The 23401-nt window shown below is 40.4% G+C and overlaps 2 protein-coding genes across 2 annotated transcripts in view; both read right to left on the bottom strand.

Annotated features, from left to right (window-relative positions):
• Nucleotides 1–23401, bottom strand: part of LOC143749644 (uncharacterized) — a 55855-nt gene that overhangs the window by 32037 nt on the left and 417 nt on the right. The window lies entirely within an intron of this gene.
• Nucleotides 12943–14601, bottom strand: LOC143750709 (SCAN domain-containing protein 3-like). Its single transcript, XM_077243887.1, has one exon. The coding sequence runs from the start codon at nt 14599–14601 to the stop codon at nt 12943–12945; it is 1659 nt and encodes a 552-aa protein (XP_077100002.1).

Genomic DNA, 23401 nt, shown 5'->3' with positions numbered 1-23401 from the left:
CAAGGGATTCGCGATTTGTCATAAAAGCGCGCGTTGTTAACGTGTGCTTTGTGGTCACGGAAAATGCGCGTCAGAAACGCGCGTTTTTTGCATCAAAACGTGCGTCATCGACGTGTGATCTGCTATTTAAATGATATTGTTTCTGTCTGCAGGTGTTTTATGCCTCTGAAGTGTTTTTGTAACAAGAAAAGAAAAACAACTCTCGGTTTCAAGTTCACTGTTTTTTATTTCAGCACCTCGGACAGTCCCTTAATCCCTTCGTTCGAGACACATCTCGCAAATTTTCCAGTTGTAATTCCGGTAACACTTTACAATAAAGTTTCATACATTATTTATTTATTTTTTTAATGCAAAAACCACAAATTTCTGGCGCGCGTTTTCCGTGACCAGAAAGTGCACGTTAAGAACGCGCGCTTTTATGGCAAATCGCGCGTCCCGCATGCTTTATGAATACTTTAGCTTGTTGCCAGATGGACGATAATTATCGTATTTGTACGATAATTTTGACCTCTGTACGATGTACGATCAAAAATGAAAAAAATCCCATAATGTAAGATAATTTCAGAGTTTCCACCTTTCTGCAGAAAAATTCCCTTCAGACACGCATCTAGTCCGCTAGTGAGACGTCAACACACACGAAATGCAAACACTTAAATTGACGCAGATCTGCAATAATTAGCAATACAAATAGGCCTATAGATAAGGCCGTATCTGTCATGGACATTGGGGGATCAATGTTTTTTTTAAAGCATGAAGAAACAGAACAGTTGTAGTTTTTTGAGCTCTCACTCAGAAATATACGGAGAAAAACAACAGTTGTGTAGTTTTATTAAAGTTAACTTATGCGTCAGAAAACGCGCATCTACCAACCGCGTAAACTCGCGTTAATTTGCCGCGTCAAATATGCTGACGGCGAAGCGTGAATTATGGCAGATCAGTGACTTAATTTAGATCAACTTAAATTAAACTGAAACTGGGAAAGGGTTTCTATTTCCCAGCGTGCTTTGCCATAACACTCAAAAGGGAGAGTAAATGCTAAAATTAAGTGTTATATAATGCTTTTTGTGCCAGATTACAGTTTTTGTATGACTAAAACAATAACGAACGACAACGATACAAAATACATATTTATTAAATTTTTATTTTATTAATGTTAAACAGGGAGAGTTGCAAACACATTAACTTTCTCAAAAAACAATAAATAATAATAATATATAAAATGTAAACAATCATGTTTATAAGCTGAAGTTGAGAAAACAGGTTTCTGGAGCTTTAATAAGTTTCAGTATAGCATTATTAATTATTTTACTCACTCAATTACACATATTCTGGAAGGTCACTCACACAAAGATTATTTCTCACCAGTTTTTAAACTGCACTCAAAGTTTAAAAAAGCAAAAAACGTGTAAAAATAACGTTAATAGCTTAATAGCTTTAATATGTGCACATTAATATAGCCTACACTTTATAGTTCTTTGGTCTAGTTTATGCATGTATTTACATTATTTACAATTATTACAATAATGTAGTCTCGATATATTCTGTTTTACTTTCGGCACAACTTTCATTCTGTAGAAAATAAACAATGTACGTCTTCACTTTCAAGTTTAATATCTTTATTAGAAATAATAATTGCCATATGATTCTGCACTAAAAAATGTGAAATGAACTGGATTTATTGAAGTGTGAAATAGGGCTATTATTTAATATCACTGAAACAACCTAAATGCTAAATATAGGCTATAACTATCAGTTAGAAATATAAAAGTGTAGCGGTTAAATCGACATGTTTATCTATAGTCTGCTATTTAATCTACACACTAATTAACATGATTGCAATTTCTTCAGTATTAATGCATAAATGTTCTTCGATATAAACAGCTTGAGTGTTTTTCCGTCTGACAGTGACGAGTTTCTGACGCGCGTTATTACACAGCGCTTGCACGACGCTCGAGCTGTTTATGCTGGTTTATGAATCTGCGTGGAGGGTTTACTCATAAATAAAACTCGTTATGAGCATGCTTACATATGAGCACAATCGATATGAGCATGTTGCCCGTCGATATGAGAAATTTAAGGCATGTTTTGACATGACAACTGAAGACATTTTGTTTAGTAAGGAATAATATATTAGGGTTAGATGATATTCATGATTCCCGAGAGGAAAGATCTGCGGCCTCCTGTATAAAACTCTGTAGATTTCCTCCTAAAAGTGTGAACAACATCTAGATTGTTTTTATAATCCGGTTACTGAGTTTTATGTTCTTAGGAGAAATAAAATAAATCAATAAATATTTCTGATTGCACTGTCTAGTTTTTGTTTAAAAAAAAATAATTAGGCTACTTATAAAAATAAGAATAACTGAAACCGCACGTACGTAAAAGGCACTTCGTACGGCCTTATAATCGTGTTCATAAATTATATTTAATCCTAGCACGACCGTAGGTGAAAACTTTATAACTGCTTTCTTCACAGCGGCTATATATATATTTTTTTTAAATTAAACCATCATATTCATCTATATTTTATTAAAACCGACTTTTATGACAAGTACTCCATACGGGTAGGTATACTAGTCACTATTTCACTTACTATTTTTATTATTGTCTATATTATTCTGCAATTGAGATTACATTGTATTTGCTATTATTATTATTATTATTATTATTATTATTATTATTATTATTATTATTATTATTATTATTATTATACCACTTGCGATTATCAAAGATGTGCTGTTAAATGATTGTACAATTCACTATTCACTACTTATTATTTTTTATTGTGTAGGCTATATTCTGTTATTGATATTTCATATTATATTGCTATTATTATAGTATTACACAAACTATTATAAATATATTATTATTATATTATTTTACTTATGATATTATATAACTATACTATTGATTACTATTTTATTTGCTGTATAATGTTTGTTTGTCGAATTAAAAGCCGATATGTAACGTGTATTAACTCACTTGCTAATGGAGCAGAAAAATAAAATCAGAAGACTGCACGAGGTAAAAGGAGGGGGCGGTGATGCTGATAAACAGAGACAGAAGCTAAGTTGAACCATATAAGGTGACTTTACTTTGAGTATTTAGCGATTTTTCTCTTTAGTATTTTCTTTTTACCGCAATCACAAAATAACAATATAAAACAAAACACAAAATGAAAAATGAAATGAAAATGAAAAAAAAAAAACTTCATATATCAATAATCACAAATCACAATCAATGTATTGAGCACAAATGAAAGGGAAAAAAAATCACCAGTGGGATTACATATAACCCACTAAAATCAGTTCAGGATCAAATGGAATATCAATTGGAATATTGATCAGTCTTAAACTGTCCCAAATGTGTTCTTGAGATGTTTTTGTCCCAACAACAACAACAACAACAAAAAAATATATATAGGCTACGCATAAATATAAGAATAACTGAAACCGCACGTACGCAAAAGGCACTTCGTACGGCTTTATAATCGTGTTCATATTTAATCCTAACACGACCATAGGTGAAAACTTTATAACTGCTTTCTTCACAGCGGCTATATATACAAATGAACTAAATTAATATATATATATTTATTTTTACAATAAAATTTAACCATAATATTCAACTATATTTTCTTAAAACCGACTTTTAAGTAGGCCTACTCGTTTCGGGTAGTCACTATTTCATATTTTTATTATTGCCTATATTATTCTGCAATTGAGATTACATTGTATTTGCTATTATTATTATTATTATTATTATATTAGTATACTTGCGATTATCAATCTAGTATAGTTATGCTGTTAAATGATTGTACAATTCCTAGTCACTTTTTAACTTATTATTTTTATTGTGTATAGGCCTATTCTTTTCCTGATATTTCATATTATATTGCTATTATTATAGTATTACACAAACTACTATTAATATATTATTATTATTATTAGGCTATTATATTATTGTACTTATGCTATTATATAAAACACTATTGATTTCTATTTTATTTGCTGTATACTGTTTGTTTATTTCATTGACTATAGCCTACACTAAACTATTTACTATTACTTCTCACTTTATCTTATATTTACTTTTTGCATTGCACTGTGGTTGTACCATAAAGGATCCATCAGTTATCTTTGTTATTGTATGGATTAAATATCTATCATTTTAGTTTTATACAAATACAGAAAGCAGCTTGCCGGTGTTATTTGGATTTGACGATTTGTTTCATTTTCTCAATGGCGGTCAACTCTAAGCACAAGAAAAGCTAAAATCGTGTTAAAGACAGAAAATGCTTTTGCGTACTATTGGCTGTATTTTGTGAATAGGATATTGAGTTGAGAAGGAGCAATGATCTTTGATATTACTGTACTGAAGTCGTAGTCAGATAGATAGACTGTGTTTACTGCATCGGCCGGTGTTCACCTGGCTATGAACTGAGACTTAATAACGCATATTCCATAACACTGACTTTGATTACAATTGAGACAAGAATGCTATTGTATAAATAAAACAAATATTACTGCTATAACATCGGCCTGCAAATTTTACACAAGGTGCAGACTGTATCAATTGTTGGGCAGTCACTACTTGTAGCTTAGCTTGTAACTTAATATTTTGGTGGTTCACTATTTCCTGTGTGTGTGTGTGTGTGTGTGTGTGTGTGTGTGTGTGTGTGTGTGTGTGTGTGTGTGTGTGTGTTGGGACTTGGGTGGCAGCTGCTAAAGGGCTGGGAGGAAATGGATGCAGAAGAACGTGGTAGTACTGTGTGTGTGTGTGTGTGTGTGTGTGTGTGTGTGTGTGTGTGTGTGTGTGTGTGTGTGTAATAGAGAGATGCAAATATAAAAAGCTTGAAGTAGACTAATATAGTATAATCAGATATTGTTTCTTCAGCTTATTAAATTATCTGACTTTACTACCACTATCTCTTTCTGCTTTTTGGTCGTCTGTGTTGCTGGCTAAATAGCCTACAGAAAAAACTCCGTCCCCGTTTTCTTTTTGAAGACACATTTAGGGGTTTCAATCATTGATAGTCAAAATGTCCCATTTTTTACTCCCTTTTCGGGGATTATGTTCCCAGTTTTGATCTCGGACATCTGGTCACTTTATATCATCAGAATATTCTATTAAGCCCATATGACGGCAGTAGCAGTCGATAGGGCATCTACTCTCTATAAATATAAGATCCTTCTGTCACGGTGTTTGAATTCATTGTATCCTTCTTGTCTCGTGTCATTGGTGTTGTGTGTGTGAGTGTGGGCGTGGTCTCCCGTCCGTACCGCTGATCAGTGGCACCAGCTGCATTCCATTCCAGCACCAGCTGAACCTGATCAGCGATGCCTATTTATACTCACTGTTTTCGTCTCGTCCTTGTCAGAACGTTGTGATGTGTTCCTGGTGTTCGTTCCTGTTCCTGTCTGGCTGTTTCTTGTACCTGCGTTCCTGTCCTGGATGTCTTCGTGTTCCTCGTCACAATTCTACAGCACTCTCTGGACTGGATATCAACACTTCACCCTCATCACATCACGTCACCGGCTTCCATCAAGGTCCCTGCATCGCTTGCCCGTCCCTGTGTGTCTGAGGCTGTGACTTGTTCCTTGCTACATTTTCACTGTAAATAAACATCACTTACCTGCTCTTGTCTCCACTCTCGTTCCTTCCCATGACAGAACGTTCTGACCGTGGCATGGAGGCAGCAGGTGGTTCGGAGATCACTTTTAACAAGTTTGTTTCTCGCACTGTCAATCGGATGGATTCTCAAGAGGAGTGTATCTCGAACACAGGGCGGGCAGTACAAGCTTTAGTGATGCAGGTGTCCGAGCTCACCCAACAGCTTCAACATCTTCGGGGTCCCACTGCGCCGCCCACACCGCCGGTTCAACCCACACCACCGGAGCCGTCCTTCCAGTCGGAACCTCGTCTTCCTGTCCCGGAGGCTTACGGAGGGGAGCCCAACTACTGCAGGGCGTTTCTAACCAGGTGCTCTATGCATTTTTCGCTCCAACCTCGCACCTTCAGCAGCGAAAGGTCCCGAGTAGCATTCGTGTTGACGCTACTGACTGGGAGGGCGGCGTTATGGGGAACTGCGGTGTGGGAGAACCAAGACCCATGCTGCGCCTCGTTCCAGGCACTCGCCGAGGAGATGAGGAGAGTATTTGACCGGTCGGTTGCGGGACGAGAGGCAGCCAGAGTCCTCGCCGATTTACACCAGGGTGACCGACCGGTCTCCGATTACTCCATTGAGTTCCGCACGCTGGCGGCCGAGTGCCAGTGGAACGAGGAGGCGCAGTGGGACATGTTCCTGCGTGGGCTGGCTGACCGTGTCCAAAGGGAAATTTACACTCTGGACCTACCCACAAGTTTGAATGGACTCATAGATCTGGCTCTCAGAGTGGATGCTAGACTCGCCAGAATGGAACGTCTAGCTCCCCCGGCTCGTTTTCCTGGAGTCACGGAACCCCCACGAGCCAGCGGCAGAGACACGGTCAGCCCCGTCGTCGATCACGAGCCCATGCAGGTGGGTAGAGCTCGGCTTTCCCGGGAGGAGAAGGAAAGGCGGAGGTCCCTCAGGCTCTGCCTTTACTGCGGAGGGGCAGGCCATTTCGTACATGACTGTCCGTTAAAAGGCCAAGCCCGGTAGTAACATTGAGGCTACTATCGGGTGGGATCTCCGCCGAGAAGTCCTCACCACCATCATCCACGCTCCTCCCGGTAAGACTGAGATGGATGACCGGTACTCACGACTGTCATGCACTTCTGGACTCAGGGGCTGAGGGAAATTTCATGGACCGTGAGTTGGCACATAAACTTTTCATTCCTGTCACTTCTCTTGATCACAGCATATCCGTCAACGCTCTCAATGGTCAAAGACTGTCCAACATTGCTCTCACTACCGTTCCCATAACACTTACTACATCTGGTAATCACACTGAGACACTGTCATTTCTCATCCTGGACTCGCCCCTGACACCCATTGTCCTTGGTCACCCCTGGCTCACATTACACAACCCCCGTATTGACTGGCGCCAACACTCCATCTCCGAATGGAGCACTCAATGTTATAAGTCTTGTCTTACGTCTGCCTGTTCGTCTGTACCTGTTTCTGTGTTTCAGGAGGAGACAGTGGATTTATCCAACGTGCCCGTTGAGTACCTGGACCTGAAGGAAGTGTTCAGTAAGTCCCGTGCTGCTTCTCTTCCTCCTCACCGTCCCTATGACTGTGCCATAGATTTACTGCCAGGTAAGTCTCCGCCTAAGGGCAAGTTATATTCACTTTCTGTTCCAGAAAGGGAGGCTATGGAGAAATATATTTCTGATTCTCTAGCGTCTAAATTCATCCGGCCTTCCTCTTCTCCAGCGGGGGCGGGGTTCTTTTTTGTGGGGAAGAAGGATGGTTTGCTGCGACCTTGTATTGATTACCGGGGGTTGAACAACATCACGATAAAGAATACCTATCCTTTACCGTTGATGTCTTCAGCCTTCGAGAGGTTGCAGGGAGCATCGATCTTCACTAAATTGGACTTACGTAATGCCTATCATTTGGTTCGCATCAGGGAGGGGGATGAATGGAAAACCGCTTTTAATACCCCCAGGGGCCATTTTGAATACTTGGTTATGCCGTTCGGGCTGTCCAACTCCCCAGCGGTTTTCCAGGCACTCGTCAACGACGTGCTGCGAGATATGGTTGATCAGTTCATATATGTCTACCTGGATGACATATTGATTTTTTCGTCTTCTCTCCAGGAACATGTGCAGCACGTACAACGAGTGCTTCATAGACTGCTAGAGAATGGGCTTTTTGTCAAGGCGGAGAAATGCGATTTTCATGCACAGTCTGTTTCTTTTCTAGGGTACATCGTGTCGTCTGAGGGAATGCGCATGGATCCTGACAAGGTTAAGGCTGTGGTAGAATGGCCAAGCCCAGACTCCCGTAAGGCCCTACAGAGGTTTCTGGGGTTCGCCAATTTCTATAGGCGTTTCATTTGCAATTTCAGCCAACTAGCCGCGCCTCTGACTGCCTTGACCTCCCCCAGAACGACGTTCAGGTGGTCCGATACAGCTGAGGCTGTATTCGCCAAACTGAAGAGCCGCTTCGTTTCGGCTCCCATCTTGATAGCCCCTGATCCCTCACGTCAGTTCGTGGTGGAGGTCGACGCGTCAGAGGTGGGGGTAGGCGCAGTTCTTTCCCAGCGCTCTTCCACAGACGACAAGATGCATCCGTGCGCGTTTTTTTCCCATCGTCTATCACCTGCTGAACGTAACTATGACATTGGCAACAGGGAGTTGTTGGCGGTCAAGCTAGCGTTAGAGGAGTGGCGTCATTGGTTAGAGGGATCGGGGGTACCTTTTATCGTCTGGACTGATCATAAGAATTTAGAATATATCAGCACGGCCAAAAGACTCAACTCCAGCCAAGCTCGGTGGGCTCTTTTTTTCGGTCGTTTTGATTTTTCTCTATCGTACCGCCCAGGTTCCAAGAACATCAAGCCTGATTCCTTATCTCGTATTTTTGACCATTCCGAACGCCCGCTTACTCCCGAGTGCATTTTACCCGAGACCCTAGTTGTTTCCACACTCACATGGGAGATCGAGTCGAAGGTCAAGACGGCCTTAGAAGGGGTAACGCCTCCGCCCGGTGGCCCACCGAGTCGATTATTTGTGCCGGAGGGGTTACGGTCCGACGTCATCAAATGGGGGCATTGTTCTAACGTGGCTTGTCATCCAGGGGTTAATCGTACCTGTTTTTTGGTTAAGCAACGATTCTGGTGGCCACTTATGGCTCGCGACATTCGCAGCTTCGTCTTGGCTTGCTCGGTTTGTGCCACTGGTAAGACTTCCAATCGACCCCCGGATGGGCTACTCCAACCACTGTCTGACCCTTCGAGACCCTGGTCCCTTATCGCGCTAGATTTCATTACCGCCCTCCCGCCCTCCCAGGGCAAGACGGTCGTTTTGACCGTAGTGGACCGGTTCTCGAAGGCGGCTCATTTCATCCCCTTGCCCAAATTACCCTCTGCCAAGGAGACAGCGGTTACTGTGGTGGACCACGTCTTTCGCTTACATGGCCTCCCGATTGACGTGGTTTCCGACAGGGGTCCCCAGTTTGTGTCCAAATTCTGGCGTGAGTTTTGTAAGTTACTGGGAGCGACTGTCAGTCTGTCCTCTGGGTTTCACCCCCAGAGCAATGGCCAAACCGAGAGAGCCAACCAGGATCTGGAAAGAGTGTTGCGATGTTTGGTCTCCAAGAATCCTTCCTCCTGGAGTCAACAGCTTTCCATGGTTGAGTACGCTCATAACTCGTTGCCAGTGTCATCCACGGGCCTATCTCCGTTTGAGTGTAGTCTAGGTTACCAGCCACCGATTTTTCCTAGCCTGGAATCCGAAGTCGCGGTCCCCTCCGCTCACGCCTTCATCCAGAGGTGCCACCGCACATGGACCAGAGCCCGAGAGACTCTGCTCCAGGTGAGGGCGCGCACCAAGGCTAAGGCCGATCGCCACCGGTCGAAGCCTCCCGTTTACGTAGTTGGTCAAAAAGTGTGGCTTTCAACCAAGAACATTCCTCTCCGCTCCGTTTCCAATAAATTAGCTCCTAAATTTATCGGCCCGTTTCCTGTCACCAAGATCCTTAGTCCGGTGGCAGTCCGAATCAAACTTCCTCCGGCGTACAGGAGAATTCACCCCGTCTTCCATGTCTCCAAATTAAAGCCCGTGTTTCATTCACACTTTAATCCGCCTGCCCCGGTTCCCCCCCCGCCGCGACTCGTAGATGGGGAACCAACATATTCGGTTAGTCGTATACTGGACTCTAGACGGAGGGGACGCGGATTCCAGTATCTGGTGGACTGGGAAGGTTACGGTCCGGAGGAGAGAAGTTGGGTACCTGCTAGGGACATCCTGGATCACTCCCTTATCGATGATTACAATCGACAGGTAAGGGCGTCTGGGAACGCCAGGAGGCGTTCCTAGGAGGAGGGGTACTGTCACGGTGTTTGAATTCATTGTATCCTTCTTGTCTCGTGTCATTGGTGTTGTGTGTGTGAGTGTGGGCGTGGTCTCCCGTCCGTACCGCTGATCAGTGGCACCAGCTGCATTCCATTCCAGCACCAGCTGAACCTGATCAGCGATGCCTATTTATACTCACTGTTTTCGTCTCGTCCTTGTCAGAACGTTGTGATGTGTTCCTGGTGTTCGTTCCTGTTCCTGTCTGGCTGTTTCTTGTACCTGCGTTCCTGTCCTGGATGTCTTCGTGTTCCTCGTCACAATTCTACAGCACTCTCTGGACTGGATATCAACACTTCACCCTCATCACATCACGTCACCGGCTTCCATCAAGGTCCCTGCATCACTTGCCCGTCCCTGTGTGTCTGAGGCTGTGACTTTTTCCTTGCTACATTTTCACTGTAAATAAACATCACTTACCTGCTCTTGTCTCCACTCTCGTTCCTTCCCATGACACCTTCTCCAGCCACCAACATCCGTGAGCCTCCGTCCTCAGATCAGGGACTGAAACCGCAGTAGAAAAACATAGCCTAGTAGCTTATTCTTGAGAGTAGGCCTGTATTCTAGCCGCTATTTTAGAAGAATAATTTCCGTGGCGACACCTCATGCACTCACACCTGTTCTCACGTACATGCGTGTCTATAGCACGCATTGTGTTTATCGTGCAATTTAACGCGAAAATTACTTTTTACGGGCATGATACGCAGTTTTCCCGTGCTTTTGATACCGCGCCACTAATTACCAAACATATAATACACACGCACCCCACACCACTACTAAACATACCCTAACCAACCCATGCGTATCCTATGCACGTAAAAACTAATTTTCGCGTATAATTTGCACGATAAACACATATTGCACGTTTATTTCGTTTTCCCTTTTATTCAAAATATTCACAAACTTGCTAACTAGCCTAAATAATGAGTTGTATGCTTTATTTTTTATTGACAAATAGAAGTGAATGTGTTGTGTCATTTAAACACCTTTAATTATCATTGATATAACGCGCCACGAGTTCAGAGGATCTGTCGGATTTACATTGCGTAAATTCATCAAGTTTTCCCGAAATCCATAAAAGTAAGCCAAATTTGAACCGGGAGAAAAATAGAGTAAACTGTATTGTTTCATACACAATGTGCATCTGATATGAATTAAACACTTCCTCAAATTAGGCTACATATAGCTTTATATATATATATATATATATAAATTTTTTTTTTTTTCAGTAGCCTACTTTATTTTAATGTCTGAGACCTAAAATAATTATGTGGTTGAAAACATTGAATTGTAGTGAGGTGATATATAAAAATGTGTGATCGTTCCGTCAAAGCTTTCAAACCAATCCCGCTTTGGAGGAGGTGAAGGAGGGAAGAATTGAGAATTGCCCCCTATCGTTAATTTCTATATAATTTTGGGGTCCTTCAGGAGCAGGGTTGAAGAACACTGCCATAGGAATAATGCAATGTAAGGAAAGCCCATATATGGAGATGATGTGGGCGTGTTTTATGCAAATGGTAACCTCTTGCACGCAGCCGCTCATTTAGAACAGGGGTTCTCAAACTATCTGGAGATAGGGACCCCTCATAGGGCAGAAAAAATTCCAAGGACCCCCTCATAATCGCAACACAAATGTAATAGCTAAATCGTGTGTGTGTGTGTGTGTGTGAGTGTGAAGAGAGAGAGAGAGTGAGAGGTGTGTGTGTGTGTGTGTGTGTGTGTGTGTGTGTGTGTGTGTGTGTGTGTGTGTGTGTGTGTGTGTGTGTGTGTGTGTGTGTGTGTGTGAACCTCCGCTGTGTTCTGGCCCCTCAGACTCTGATCCTGACTCGCCCTCTTCTTCTCCCTCACTCTGGCTGCTGGACTCTTCCTCTTCATTCTCCTCATCTTCCTCTTCTTCTTCCTCAGAGCCAGAGCCTGACGAAACACACACACACACAATCAACACACATCTAACACAACTCAGAGAGAGAGAGAGACACAGAGAGAGAGAGAGAGGTGTACCCAGTAATGACAACTCTGGTGTGATGGTCTTCCTCTCACTGTCACTGATGTCCTGCAGATCAGACAGAAGATCTCTATCCTCCATCTTTCCCTCTCGCACTGCAAACATAAAAAAACAAAATAAATATATATATATATACATACATGTTTACAGCATTTTCATGCAACATGCCTGATTTAATCCTGGATTCCCGTGTGTTTGCGTGTGTGTGTGTGTGAGAGAGAGAGAGAGAGAGAGAGAGAGAGAGAGAGAGAGAGAGAGAGAGAGAGAGAGAGAGAGAGAGAGAACGAACGATGGGAAAGGGGTGAGCAAGTAAAAATGATCTGCAAGTGGAACACCATGTAGTGCAAAAGGCTTTTTATAGGTACAGTCCTAAAATGCAATGAAAATGCACTGATGCAGTAACAGGCAATAAACTGAGAGAATCAAACTTTTTTTGGAATGACTTCATGTATTAGGAAAATATATGTTTAACTGGTTAAATTAACACTGCAGCAACACAGTGGAACACAATGAAAATAGTGCAAAAGGATTTTTGATAAGGATAAGTATAGTGCTGCTACAATATAAAATACAATGAAAATGCACCGATGCAGTAACAGGCAATAAACAGAGAGTATATGTTTATCTAGTTTAAAAATTAACTGCAGCAACACAGTGGAACACAATACACAAAAAATTGTGCAACATCACCTTTTGGATTAATCAAATAGTGTGAACAAACAATCAAACAAAAAATATCACTGACAGGTCAAGTGCATGTATGTACTCTTAAACAGAGTGAATGAAATTCAGTGGTGGGAGGGAGAGAGAGAGAGAGAGAGAGAGAGATAGACAAGAGAGAGAGAGAACTTTTTACTCATAAAGTAATGAATGACAATGAAAAGATGACACTAATGCATACTCTTAAACAGAAACAGATGCATATGTACCCTACATTAAGAAGATGGTGTGTCATTAATGAGATGTGCCTGTCTCTCACTACATATTTTGTCCAGTCTTGGCGTGATGGATGATAAGCAGACTCTAAGATCATTCTCCACATGGAGACGAGCTCTATACTTCGTCTTCATTGCAGTCAAAGTTGAGAAAGATGACTCGCATAAGTAAGTGGTAGGGAATTGGAGCAATATCTGCATGGCCTGTGCTGTTAGTTCAGGATACTCACGTGAGAGGAAGGGCCAAAAGTCTGCATGGCTCACCTGCTGGAATCGGGCCTTCAAAGTCCGGTCACAAGATAAGTCTACCAACTCCTCCTCTGCTTTACTAGTGAGGCTACATGTTGCTGCTGGAGCAAACGGATCTCGCACCCAGTCCCAAGCATCCGTGTTTACATCCGTGAAGTAGGAAGTGAAGTGCTCGCTGAGTGCAGTGAGGTGAGAGGTGGCTACCTCTCTCACTACAGCAACTGACATGTTGTTTGCATTGAGATAATCAGTGAGTTGTGGGAACATGTCGGTCACTCCATCTCCAAGTCTTCTTCTCCATAGCTCAGCTTTCCTCATGAATGCGGTGATTTTGTCGCTAGCGTCAAGGATGGATGCATAGCGTCCTTGAATGGAGAGGTTGAGGCTATTGAGAATGTTGAATACATCCACCAGATAGGCCAATTTGGCAACATACTCGGGGTCGGAAAAAAACTCGGCGATGTCGGGCTTTTCGGTTCTCAGAAACTCTGACATCTCGCTGCGTAGCTCGAACACCCGCTGAAGCACCTTTGCACGGGAGAGCCACCTCACTTCAGAATGGTAAAGAAGTGTGTCATGGCCTGCATCCATCTCTCGACAAAGTTGCCCAAACAAACGTGACTGCAATGCCCTTGACTTAACAAAATTAACTGCTGTCACAGCTGTGCTTAATACAAAGTGCAGGTCTGGTTCCATACCTTTGGAGGCGAGCGCTTGTCGGTGCAGCATACAGTGGACCGATTTCACTCTGGGGTTTACTGCCTTTATCCGAGCGACAAGACCACTCTTTCTGCCCGTCATTGCTGCTGCTCCATCAGTACAAACGGCCACACATTTCCCCCAACTCAGCTCATGAAACTCAATAAACTCATTTAGGATCTTGAAAATCTCCTCGCCCGTTGTCCTGCCAGGGACCTCTTTGCAGAACAAGAAGTCCTCCAGAATGGATCCATCCCACGGATAGCGGACGAGAGCGATTAGCTGTGCTGCACTAGCCACATCAGTAGACTCATCCAGCTGAAGGGAAAATTCACAGCAACGAAGTCTCCCCACAAGTTGTGATAAGATGTCATCGGCCAGGTCACCGATCCTCCGGCTCACGGTGTCATCGGAGAGGGGTATGCTTTTTAATTTATTTGCTGCCTCTGTCCCGAGCATTATCTCGCACATATCGACTGCTGCTGGGAGGATCAGCTCCTCTGCGATTGTATGAGGCTTCTTGCATTTTACTATTCGCTGGGCTACTAAAAATGAAGCCTTCTGTGCTTTCTCAGACGTTGTAGCCAAATTAGTCAGTTTTGTTCGCTGGTGGTGATACCCTTCGCTTTTCCGGACGAAGAATTCCCTCGGTTTATCCATATACTCCGGGTGCTTGGTTACAAGGTGCCGCTTTAGTTTAGCCGGTTTCATCGCTTCATTTGCTAACACCTGAAGACACACAACGCACATCGGCTTCCCACTGCTGTTCTCAATAAATCCATAGACAATATAATTTTCATCGTACTTCCTCACTTTGCTTGTTTGTTTGGGATTATCAGTACTTAACCTTTTTAAATATTTATCCATTGTGGATTCTTCTCCGTAGTATAGTATAGTAACGTCAGGCTACTTCGTTTTCAGACTCTGAAAGCTTTTTGACAGAGTGACGTAATGTAACAACAGAGTTTCTATTGGCCCAAAATTTTCATTTATTCATTCATTTGCTGTGAGACGTGAAGTTAAAGCCTGAGGGAAATGTTTTGGTAGATTGACGTAATGTAAAAGCCGAATGTTCATTGGTCTAACGTTACACACGCGGGAGTAATGACGATGGGCCCTGCACTTTCTCCGGGTATGTTTATATTGTAAAAAAAAAAATATATATATATTTTATAGCAAACTTTTCACGGACCCCCAGGCAGTGCGCCACGGACCCCTAGGGGTCCGCGGACCCCACTTTGAGAACCACTGATTTAGAAAACCTTTAAATTCACAGACGATGAGAAGAACAAATTCATGCGTACGAACGTGTTGTGAATGAGGCGGATACTTTCTGTGGCAAGTCCTGTGTACAAATACGCAACAATCCAGTGAATGAGACCCAGTGTGGCCATTTAACTTGTGAACTGTTTATGAAGGTAAAATGATGACATAAAGAATCGCATGCGAGTAAGATTTGTGAAAGAGTACATATTGCAAGCGTAAAATAAATTTGCATGCGCAAGAGAAGATTTGTAAAGGTGTAAATCGCCCTTCAAGTGTAAGAAAAAGTATTTGCAGCATTTAACTGTTATTCGTAAGTGTAATTCATGTATTTTTAAGCTACAGCTTCATGCTAACGCAAAATAAATAAGATATGTATTCTTCAGACTTTCATTTTTCAGCGGTTACACTTTTGGCACGGTTTTTGCGCACAAAAACGGGCAAAAGCATTGCAGGCCTGTGAACAGCAATTTACAAGCGAAAACAACAGAGGCAGGAACTGCAAAACAGATGAATTGGTTTTAAAGGGGCCGTGAGCTTAACTCCCGCCCAGCTCCATCCAACCACACAGAATGGAACCAAAAAAAGGGTCACCCCATTACACGTAAAATCAAACTTTGTGTAAATAAATAAACTGTTGCAAATGTCTAAATGACTTGTTGTTTGCATGGGGGAAAAGTTACCGAAATAACCCGATTTGTACAGTTGTGTCTTTCTTTTGCCTGCGCTTACAGTTTTGGCACGATTCTCTCCCTCTGAGTTTTGCAAGCGCGAAGAGGAGGGCGTGTCCACCTGCATCATGTAGCCAATCAGATGAGCTTCTCGCTGACTCTCGTTTTACTCTGATCTGATTGGTTCAATAAACACGCCAGTCACCAGAACACATCTTTATCCTCATTTGGCTCAGAAATGTTCTTATTGCCGAAATTGTACTTTTAATGCACACATACATGTTGACTAAATAAATAAATCATGATTGCTAAATAGGCTGTGCACCATTAGGCTGACCATATGAGCCAAAACTGAATTTCGAGCTGGTGTGTTAAGAAGAAAATTTTCTGTGCATGTATTCTGCTCATCAGGTCATATCAGTTTGTAATCTTGATGCTGCTGAATGTAGGCCTAGTATCTGCACTACTGCATAATTTCACCGGTCTACTGATCAGGGGGGATTTCAGAATTATTATTTTACAAAAATTAGTTATAATAATATTTTTTCCCTTTAACGTGTATTTTAAAGGTGCAATGTGTAATACTTTTGAGTATCTATTAACAGAAATGCAATATGACATCCATAACTATGTTTTCAGTGGTGTATAAAGAACTTACTTAATAAAGCTTAAAGTTTTTATTACCTTATGAGACATTTATATCTACATAACCGCGGGCACCCCCTTCTATGAAGGTCGACATATGGCTGTATAGCCCTATATATAAACATGTCTATGCTGTGTATTCCCTGGTTGCTGGGTTTTTATTCAGACATAATTAGTTACTTTTTGTCAAAGTTGAGTTCATGTTGATTTAGTATCAGTTTTTCATTACAGTCAAATCTGGACACAGAGAAAGCATTGAGAGTGAGTCATTAATGACATCATTTTCATTTTTGGGTTTAACTAATCCTTTAAGGTGTAACTTAAGAACGACGTAGCGTTAAGAAGGTTTCGGGAAACTCAGCCTTGATCAGTCACACGGAAGTAATCAGAATCAATATTGAAAATGCAAGACAATACTTCAAAATATATAATTGAGTGTTAAATACCATGAACAGAGACATGATGTGAAAAACACTACATCAGAATGGTATTATTACATAACGAATGGGTATTGAATGTTTTGATTGTTTAACATCAACTCTGTGGTGTAACAGATTATATAAATGTAGGCCTATAGAATTTCAATCCAATAACATTAACACCAGCTCGAAATTCAATATTAATGTCATTCAGCCTGGTGGACAGCTTATTACAAAATCATGATTTATTTATTTATTTGTTCATTTATTTATTCAACATGTATGTGTGCATTAAAAGTACAATTTCGGCAATAAGAACATTTCTGAGCCAAATGAAGATAAAGATGTGTTCTGGGGCCTCATTTATAAAACTTTGCGTAGGATTTGCGTCAGAAGTGGCGTACGGATAAAACATAGGACGTGCGTACGCACAGAAATATTCGGATTTATAAAACCGTGCGCACGCACATCCTACGCATTTTTCCCTTAATAAATCACAATCAATTCTAAATGTAGCGCAGCTTTTGCGGCTTCATGTCACGCCCATAGTTGCCCATAAATAGTCCGTGAAACGCCCACAAGTTAATATTCATCGATTGGGAAATCATGGCAAACACAGAGAGGAAATCAAAAAAACGTAACTTCACTTAATGTGAAGTAGAAGTTATCGTTGGCGAGGTCGAAAAGAGGAGAAAAATGTTGTTTGGAGGGCACAGTGTGGGCATTACTAATGCCAAAAAGCCACTTGAGTGGCAAAAGGTTGCAGACGCCGTAAATGCTGTAGCCTCACAACCTCGGACTGTGGCCGAAATAAAAAAGAAATGGTCGGACATTTGCCTCATTTGCCAGCAAGTTTTCTTGCCATCTGAAGATGCGTTCACTCCGAATCCTTCCATTTTCCACATCTTCTAAGAGCGCAAGATCAGCCATTGTGCGTCATTACGCATTGTGACGGGGCATTTTATTTCCATCCATTTAATTGCATCTGACAAGCTACAGATGTCGGTTATAATCTACTTGGAAATGGGAAATAGTTAAGCGCAAATGTAATTTCTAGCAGCTTTCTGAATGGGTGAGACATACGTCATACGTTATTTTATCTACAATAAAACAAACTAAAGGCATATGCATGAATATCATGATTCCGTAGCTGATGAAGACATTTTTACTATGAAAACAACTTTCCCCAGTGGACAAATCTATCTATCTATCCATCTATCTATCTATCTGACTGACTATCTAATTGCATCTATATCTGCTCCGCCAGACGGACACATTGGCGAGAATATCAGTTTTGTACATTATTTCGTTCTGTTTACCATCTTATTTATGAGGATGAATTGTATAACATGCCAATATTATTGCAGAACATATTTCACTTTTCTTTTTGCAAATATGTGTTAATTTGCATTTCTGTTGCAGATCGATCAAACGGGTGTTCGTGTAGGCTGTTAATTGTAAGACTTTGTGTAGTCTTCGTGTTATTTATGAGAGTATTGCCATTTATTTTACACAACGGTCTACAGTTTCACACACTTTCACGTGTTTCTTCCATCTGCCGACGGTGTCGCCATTTCTCATTTCACCCGTTTTTGTGCGTACGCCTGGGTCAGAGCTTGCGTGAAGGACTGCACATTTTACCGTCAAGTTTGCTTTTTATAAATACCAATTATTGCGTAGAGAGCGGCGCCTTCTTTTGTGCGTACGCAACGTTTATAAATGAGGCCCCTGGTGACTGGCGTGTTTATTGAACCAATCAAATCAGAGTAAAACGAGAGTCAGCGAGAAGCTCATCTGATTGGCTACATGATGCAAGTGGACACGCCCTCCTTTTTACCGCTTGCAAAACTCAGAGTGAGAGAATCGTGCCAAAACTGTAAAAGAAAGATGCAACTGTACAAATCGGGTTATTTCGGGAACTTTTTCCCCCATGCACACAACAAGTCATTTAGACATTTGCAACATTTTATTTTTTTACTCAAAGTTTGATTTTACGTCTAATGGGGTGACCCTTTTTTGGGGGGGTGGATGGAGCTGGGCGTTCTGTGTGGGTGGATGGAGCTGGGCGGGAGTTAAGCTCACGGCCCCTTTAAAACCAGTTCATCTGTTTTGCAGTTCCTGCCTCTGTTGTTTTCGCTTGTAAATTGCTGTTCACAGGCCTGCAATGCTTTTGCAGTGGCGCCACCAGGGGGCCACCCCTGGCCGACTCCTGGCCACCCCACTGGCCACCCCAATGACCAGTATAAATTTTAGTAGCATCAGTTATGCATTTCATAAATAAGTCAAAAATATTCTTTAGTAAAAGAAGACGGGGAATTATGTGTCGTGCTTTTTAAGTGCCAAATGGTTACAGTATATACTGTTACAGCAGCTTTTCGATGTGTCTTTGCCACGTTTTGACAAGCAGGGATGCAAACAGCGCGCTTTTCGGCGCCTCCCGCTTTTTTCACGTCAGTTTGGGTGACAAAGTCATCTGAAGTCATTCCACGGATTAATGTGAGGGACAGAAGTCTACTTACATCATTAAAGTAGGAAACTCGTTTTCCCTCCTCTGCGGCTGTCAGTCATTCTCCATTCAAACAGCGCGCGCGCCTCTTGGATGCACGGTAAAACTCTCTCCAATATGATATATTCACATTATAATGCATGATCTGTAGATAAAAGGCTGTAGATTTGCATAAAATTACTTTATTTTGGTGGAGTTTGTTGCTGCTGTTTTTAAACGACTCACTACCGTGTGCTTGTTGGACTATGAATTGGCATCAAACGCACAATAACTGGAATTTAAAACTTTGAAACAAAGGAACAAATCGCACTAGGATTTGTGCGCTCGACATTTCTTCGCTTTCTGACGTGAACTTTTAAATGCGCACTTATGCAGCGCAGCGCTGAAGTAATGTAGGCTACTATTATTGTAAAGAGTTACCCATCATTTCTGCACCCGCGAATCCCGCGATGCGCATACACGCTGTGTGCGCTCTGTTTTTTCATGTTATCATGGGTTTGCGCACTGGAATATTATTAAAAGCCAATATATTTCGTTATACCTAGCCTGCTCAATACATTTAAAATAAGCATAATTTAATTGTATATTATTTCTTTGTAGTGTAGGGTATATATGCAATTCTGAATTCTTGACATTAATAGCCTATATAAATATAAAATTGCGAAATGTATGATTGCCTGATTGAATTTTATAAGATAACTAATAGTAATTTGTTTTTATTAACATATTTAGATTTTATAAAATCGCTGTGCAGATTTTTTTCAAGAATTACTTTTTGATGCTAATTTATACACTCATTAAGTTTATTAAAAATTCATAATACATTTATGTAATATTTAAAGGTGTTAACTGTAATCTTACACTGCAAAATAATAACTTAAAAAGGATTAAATTCATCACAAATATGTAAGTATCTGGAAATTTGCCATGGGGCGAGGGCCCTTATATATATCATATCTATATAATATATATCATTATATATAATATAATATATATTAGTAGGGCCCTACTGATATCATTAGTAACATTAAATATAACACAATAAGCCAAAGTATATCAGGAGGAGTTTCCTTAAGTCTTAAGTTAAGTTTTAAGTTTCCTTAAGTTTTCTACAGGCCGGTTTACTACAACAGTAGAATAAAATTCTGAAATTATGGTTTATAGTTTTGGTGTGCCACCCCAAGATTTTAAGTGGCCCCATCTGGCCACCCCTATGAAAAATTTCTGGAGGCGCCTCTGTGCTTTTGGCCGCATTTGTGCGCAAAAACCGTGCCAAAAGTGTAAGCGCGGAAAAATGAAAGTCTGAAGCATACATATCTTATTTATTTTGCGTTAGCATGAAGCTGTAGCTTCAAAATACATGCATTACACTTAAGAATAACAGTTAAATGCTGCAAATATTTTTTTCTTACACTTGAAGGGCGATTTACACCTTTACAAATCTTCTCTTGCGCATGCAAATTTAATTTACGCTTGTAATCTTATGTACTCTTTCACAAATCTTACTCGCATGCGATTCTTTATGTCATCATTTTACCTTCATAACTGTTTTAAGTGACTCCGTTTTTAATGGAATAAAGATGTTTCTTGTGAAATAAATAGTCACGTCTCAATCTAAAACGTACCGACAGGTATTGATGAACATGATCAATAACTCTTAATTCAGTGGAAATCAGCATGGATGATCTTTGTGGGAACATCTTCACTGATAATGTTCATGTTTTAAAACAAAAATGTAGCATTAAGGATATAAGAAATGCTCTAGAAATTGGTAAAATATCTTGGCTCAAAGCATTGAAATCGACAAATACGTTTTGTACTAAAAAATAAACAAATACAGAAAGCAGCTTGCCGGTGTTATCTGGATTTGCCGATTTGTTTCATTTTCTCAATGGCGGTCAACTCTAAGCACAAGAAAAGCTAAAATCGTGTTAAAGGCAGAAAATGCTTTTTCCACAATAAGAAACTTTATTACATTTATTGTGGAAATTAAATTATATCTCATGGGGGTCTTCACAATTCTTAAAAAAGCCAAATATATGACAATTCCTTGTACATTTTTTTATAGGCCTATATATATATATAAGTCTCACTATCCAGATTGTAAATAACTATAGATTGAACTTTTTGAACACCACGTACGAACCACTGAAATCGGTTGATACATGTAAACCTTATTATACTTTTATCCGATCAATAACTCTAATTCAGTGGAAATCAGCATGGAGGATCTTTGTGGGAACATTTTCACTGATAATGTTCATGTTTTAAAACAAAAAGAAGGACCATTTGGAATGTAAAGAACAACATTATACAGGGAAATACCATTTACATAAAAAGAATGCAAACCAAATTTTTCACATTTTAAAAATGACTTTAAACTATATATGAATATTTTGGAACAAACAAAAAACGCGCTGAAAATATGATATTATTTTGAAAGCACTTGACTGTAACTTTTCTGTTTTTTTTGTTTATTTATTATAATTATTTTATTTCCTGGCAGCTAATGTTAATGTCAGTGAATATGTAGGCTAATAAATAATAACTAGGCTAATGATCGTCGCGACGGAAGTGAATCGATCAAAACTAACTTTAGTTGGACAATAACTTTATTCTAAAGCTGCTGTAAAGCCTAAACAATCTATGTTAGGCTACTATAATTTCCTATTCTCACTGTAAACTTTGAAACATTCTATATTATTAAAACGCTTTAAATGAAGGTGACCTGACTATAATTAAAGCTGACTCGACACATCTCAAGCGATTTCAGTTTTATATGATCTGTGTGTAACAAACATGGATGAGATAATAAAATGATGCAACTGTTAGCGAGTTGATTCATTTATTTTTTTATTGCTAATTGTGAAACTAATTCGCACCGCATATATGGGGAGAGTTTTAAATAGTTTTAAATACTCGCACATTGAGTGAAACATATGACGAATTGTTTTCATTGAGTGAAACATATGACATATGACGAAACTCAGTGTGTGTAGCCTAGTTATTTTAGGAAACAATATAGAGAAAAAAAAGTATTTTTTAAAATAACATGCTTTCATACAGACTATAATGTATTTGTTGGCCCATAACAGCTAATTTCTGACACAACAACAACAAAAATTGCTAAGTTATTCATAATTTAATATGTTGTAGTCCTAATTTAGGCTATACACACCACTACAGACACACACACACACCACTACAGACGTCGGTTTATCCAAACTGAGAAAGTCTAAAGCAGGGGTCGGGAACCTATGGCTCGCGAGCCACATATTACAATTACAATTCACTTGTAGGCCTACAGCCTACCAAAGTTAATGAAGAGTTTATGATAATAATTATATTCATGTTGTACCGGCAAAAGTGCGTATTCAGTGAGTGTCACGAGTCATCAGAGCAATCAAATAAGCGTCTCTGTGACCTACAGCTCCTGCAGCTGCAGCTTGTTTAAGGTATATCTAATGGCGAAAAGCAGCAAAAATGTAAAAGAAGGCTATATAAACTTTAATAGCTATATCATTTTATTGAAACCGGTGCTTTGTTGTGCTGAGACATTTCGAAACATTTCACCCGCTGGTAGGCTAGGCTACTTTCACTTTTGCCGCAGAGACCCTTGACACGACAAATGTGTCGTATTTTTAATAATCCATGCAGATTTAAGTTGACGATTCTGTTTAAAGTAGGCTAATTAATAACAAAACATGAAGGAATGAGAGAAAAAAGAGCAGGATGTGCTTTATATTGAAAAGAAATATTAAAAGCGCGATAAGCCGGGAAAGATAACGGAATTCTACTGGCAGGATGCTGTGCGCTCCGAGCACAACAGGAACAAGCATAGTTACTAGTTAGTAGACGGCCAAACAAACAGAAATATATAACGAAATGCCAAGTCGAGTATTCACGTAAACACAGTAGATGTAAGTACTGTGTGCATTCTCTGTTGTGCATTGTTTGTTTTTAGTTGTCTATGGACCTAATAATTACTGCTGTTGAAATTTTATTGA

Source organism: Siphateles boraxobius, unplaced genomic scaffold, assembly GCF_051911475.1.
Source record: "Siphateles boraxobius isolate OS27281-9 unplaced genomic scaffold, OSU_SipBor_1 25, whole genome shotgun sequence".
NCBI classification, from domain to species: Eukaryota; Metazoa; Chordata; class Actinopteri; order Cypriniformes; family Leuciscidae; genus Siphateles; species Siphateles boraxobius.
Note: the sequence above shows the minus strand (reverse complement) of the source record. Positions and strands in the feature narration are given on the sequence as shown.